The following is a 3,998-nucleotide window of genomic DNA, read 5'->3' as shown; positions in this document are numbered from 1 at the left end:
TTTGGTAACTGAAATGAAGTTGCAATAAAATAAAATATAAATATCAAATGAAAAATTAGAAACATTGCCTTGACAAATAAACTGAAATAAGTTTGAAATTGTAGTACTAAATTACTATAACCAAACAAAAAAATAAAATTGAAGCTAAAAAGAAATTAAATCTCAAAAAGAAATAAAATATCAAAATGTTCAATATTAATATTTTGTCAAAAATGACAATAGCATAAATGTACTAAAATTAAATTAGTAACAGAAAATATAAAGATTTATTCAAAGTGTTAATAAATACTATAATAGTATATAAATAATATACTACCACAACAGCATTACATTTAATAGTTTTTTTACGATAAACAATTTTTGACTGTTTAATGTCCAAAGTAAAATCAGCTGAGGACCACTAAAACACGGCAAAGTTTCTTCATTGCTTTGAGATGAAATGCTTACCTGTTTAGCTTAAAAGCAGAACGACTGTAGTCACATTTGGTAAACATTGTACATCTAGACTTGTTTGGCGGCCATGTCCTGTGTGATGCCTGTACACTTCCAAGTGCAGGACTTCAAGCACCAAGAACTTCAACGCACGACTGATGAGATGCTGATCTGAAATCAGCTGTGGAAAAAGCAGAAAGATTGGAGGATCTGTTCACTGCACCTCACGGCTGCTCCATCTATAAGGCTTCACCCTCGTCTCTTCAAATAATAGCAGAGGAGCCTGAGGAAGAGGAGGATGAGGAAGATGAAGAGGGGTTCGAAGGAGAGGGCGGAAGATTCCACAGCACCCATTTACGCTTGTTTTGGCGTTTTTGGGACAGGTAGTCCTCCTTTTCCCGCTCTTTCCGAGCTCTCTGGTAGTGGTCGTCCTCCTTCAGGTACCAGACTGGAGGCCAGCGGTGCTTCTCAAAGTATTCTTGGTTCTCTGACAATGCAAATGAACATGCATCCAATGGGGTTATTGTAATAAACATTAACAGTAAAAAAAAAACATTTTTGCTGCTTGAAATAAAATATATACAATAATATAAAAATATTTGAAAAACATCAAGTCAAGCTTTATTGTCATTCTGCTAAATGTGTGGACACACAGTGGAACGAAATGCCGTGCTGGCAGGACCATGGTGATACATAGTTAAACATAAATATAAACATACAACACTAGATTTAAGAAACAATTTTTTAAACCTATACATAGCTAACTTATTGAAAGCAGTAATCTAATTATAGTATATTATATATAATTGACTATACATACACAATCTAAGACAGACTATAGGCTACAAGTACTACGACAGACTAATATACAACTTTACATAATGACATACTTATCAGATTTCAGCTAGTAGCCAAAGCAAAATTTTTATTTAGTTTAACATGATGTACTAAAATAAATAAATAAAAATGAATTTACTTTCAATTTAAATAACTAATTTAAAATTAATGTAATTTAAATAATAACTCGCAACTGTGAGAAATAAAGTCAGAATTGCGAGACAAACTTTTTCTCTTGCAAGTTTATATCTCACAATTCTATGGAAGACCGTTTCCGCCACTAAATAAAAAATAAAACAAGGTAATTGTGACTTTTTAATCTCACAATTTGGACTTTTTTTCTCAATTACGAGTTATATAGTCAGAATTGCGTGATATAAACTCGCAATTCTGACTTTTTTTCTCGGAATTGCGAGTTTATATCTCGCAAATCTAACTTTATAACTCGCAACTCTGAGAAAAAAAGTCAGAATTGCGAGATATGAACTCGCAATTGTGAGAAAAAAAGTCAGAACTGCGAGTTTATATCTTGCAATTCTGACTTTATAACTCGCAATTTTGACTTTATAACTCACAATTGTGTGTTATATAAAGTCAGAATTACAAGATTTGAACTCGCAATTCTGACTTTTTTTCTCAGAATTACGAGTTTATATCTTGTAATTCTGAGAAAAAAAGTCAGAATTGTGAGATAAAAAGTCGCAATTACCTTGTTTTATTTTTTATTCAGTGGCGGAAACGGGCTTCCATACAATTCTGATTTTCTTACAATCATGAGCTTAAATCCCGCAATTCTGACCTCTTTTCTCAGAATTGAGAGACATAAACTTGCAATTGCAGTCATAATCACATTATTTCTTTTTTTTGGCAGAAACAAGCTTGACAATTATGGACATTTTGAAAAACAAATTAATAATATGACAAAAAAACAAGAATATTAATAAAAAAATACAAAAAATAAAAACATAAGAATATTAATAACAACTCAATAACTATATCTCAATACCACTAAAATACAAAAAATATAAAAGAAATGAAAGACAAATGTTTGATGTACTACCTGCTGATTTGGCCCTCATGTCTCGGGGGAATTTGCGGCACACGTTGTTGTAGTTGGTGCAGATGTGGTGAAGGCACCAATCGGTGAGCTGGTAGGCACAGTGGAACTGAAACCACATGACAACAAAAAATATCATAATTTACTCGCCCTCCTGTTGTATCAAAAACATATAGACTTAAACTATCATTCAAAAGTTTGGGGTCAGTAAGATTTATAAACGTTTTTGAAAAAGTCTCTTATGCTCACCAAGGCTGCTAAAATACAGTAAAACTGATTTTGTGAAATATTATTACAACTTGAACTGTTTTGGATTTAAATATATTTTTAAATGTAGTTTATTCCTGCGATGAAAAGCTGAATTTTCAGCATCATTACTCCAGTCTTCAGTGTCACATGATCCTTCAGAAATCATTCTAATATGCTGATTTACTGCTGAAGAAACATTTATTATTATTATCAATGTTGAGAACAATTGGGCTGCTTCATATATTTGTGGAAACCGTGATGCATTTTTTCTTCAAGATTTTTTGAAGAACAGCATTTATTTCAAATTTAAATATTTTGTAACAAATGTCTTTACTGTCAACTTTTGATCAATTTAATGCATCCTTGCTGAATAAAATTAACAATTTCTATGACTGACTTCAATCTTTCGAATGGTAATAGAAACATCAAAGTTCCTGGTTTTCTTGTGTCTTGTAACCAAAATTGAGCCACGATGCACAAATTAAATTTCAATATAACCTAACTTTTCATTTTGTTTCTTCATGCCCTGGTCATTGAACAAGTGCCCAATATGCTAAATATCACAGAGTTTGTGTTCCACTGAATGGTTTGTAATGACATTAGTGTGAGTTAGCTCATTCTCCACAGTCAGTCTATACCGGTTCAACAATGGCAATCAAGCTCTGCTGAATGCGTTGCATAAATCATACCATTTAGTTTCATTATTACATCAGCAGAGTCGTCTACAGAATCACACTTTATGGCAGAGAGCTCCTTAGACATGAAATGCTCAGCGTTCCTGAGAGACTTTAGTAAAGCAAGTGACTCAGCTTGACCAGTCATGCATGACAGAAAGAACCACGTGAACCGTCACAGGAATGCCGCAAAAATATGTCTGGCTTCACACCAAATCCCAGAGCATTTCCTCATACAGGTTCTTATTTAGTGAACTCAACAAATCTCAAATGCCTGTGATTGTTAAAGGGGTCCTATTGTGCTCTTTTACAAAGTCTTGATTTTGTTTTGGGGGTGTACTAGAACAGGCTCTCGTACTAGGTTGTTCGAAAAACACATTATTTTTCACATATTTTACATCATTACAACACCTCTCTCCCCAGTCTGGCATGAACGGCTCGAATAGTTCCTGTATCAAATGAAGGCCCGCCTTCTGAAATACGAAATGTGCTGTGATTGGTTAGCTGGGCCAGTGTGTGTTGTGATTGGCACCACTCAGCGTCTGGTCGGGAAATGTCACGCCCCTTACCATAGCCGCCTGCGAGCTTCAGTGTAAATATTGCGTCAAAATCAAATCACTCTAAGTTCGTCTGCCTTGGGAAAACTAGCACGTCTCAAACATAGTGATAACACTCGTTGCCTTCTCTAGTGCAGCTCAACCAGATCTCGTCCCATTCGTCGGTATTTGTGATATCACAAATCCCAGAAA

The 3,998-nt window shown here is 34.2% G+C and overlaps 1 protein-coding gene across 2 annotated transcripts in view; it reads right to left on the bottom strand.

Annotated features, from left to right (window-relative positions):
- Window positions 1-367: 367 nt before the first annotated feature.
- Window positions 368-3,998, bottom strand: part of LOC107689301 (rho-related BTB domain-containing protein 2-like) — a 22,422-nt gene continuing 18,791 nt past the window's right edge. For both annotated transcript variants that reach the window (XM_016487244.1, XM_016487253.1), the window contains exons 9-10: window positions 2,330-2,435; window positions 368-919 (exon numbers count right to left, since the gene is read on the bottom strand). In XM_016487244.1, coding sequence (XP_016342730.1) covers window positions 696-919; window positions 2,330-2,435 — 330 coding nt within the window. In that variant the 3' untranslated portion in view covers window positions 368-695. The remainder of the gene's footprint in view (window positions 920-2,329; window positions 2,436-3,998) is intronic.

This window comes from Sinocyclocheilus anshuiensis, unplaced genomic scaffold, assembly GCF_001515605.1.
Source record: "Sinocyclocheilus anshuiensis isolate Anshui unplaced genomic scaffold, SAMN03320099.WGS_v1.1 scaffold393, whole genome shotgun sequence".
NCBI classification, from domain to species: Eukaryota; Metazoa; Chordata; class Actinopteri; order Cypriniformes; family Cyprinidae; genus Sinocyclocheilus; species Sinocyclocheilus anshuiensis.
This window is presented reverse-complemented; position numbering and strand designations above follow the sequence as displayed.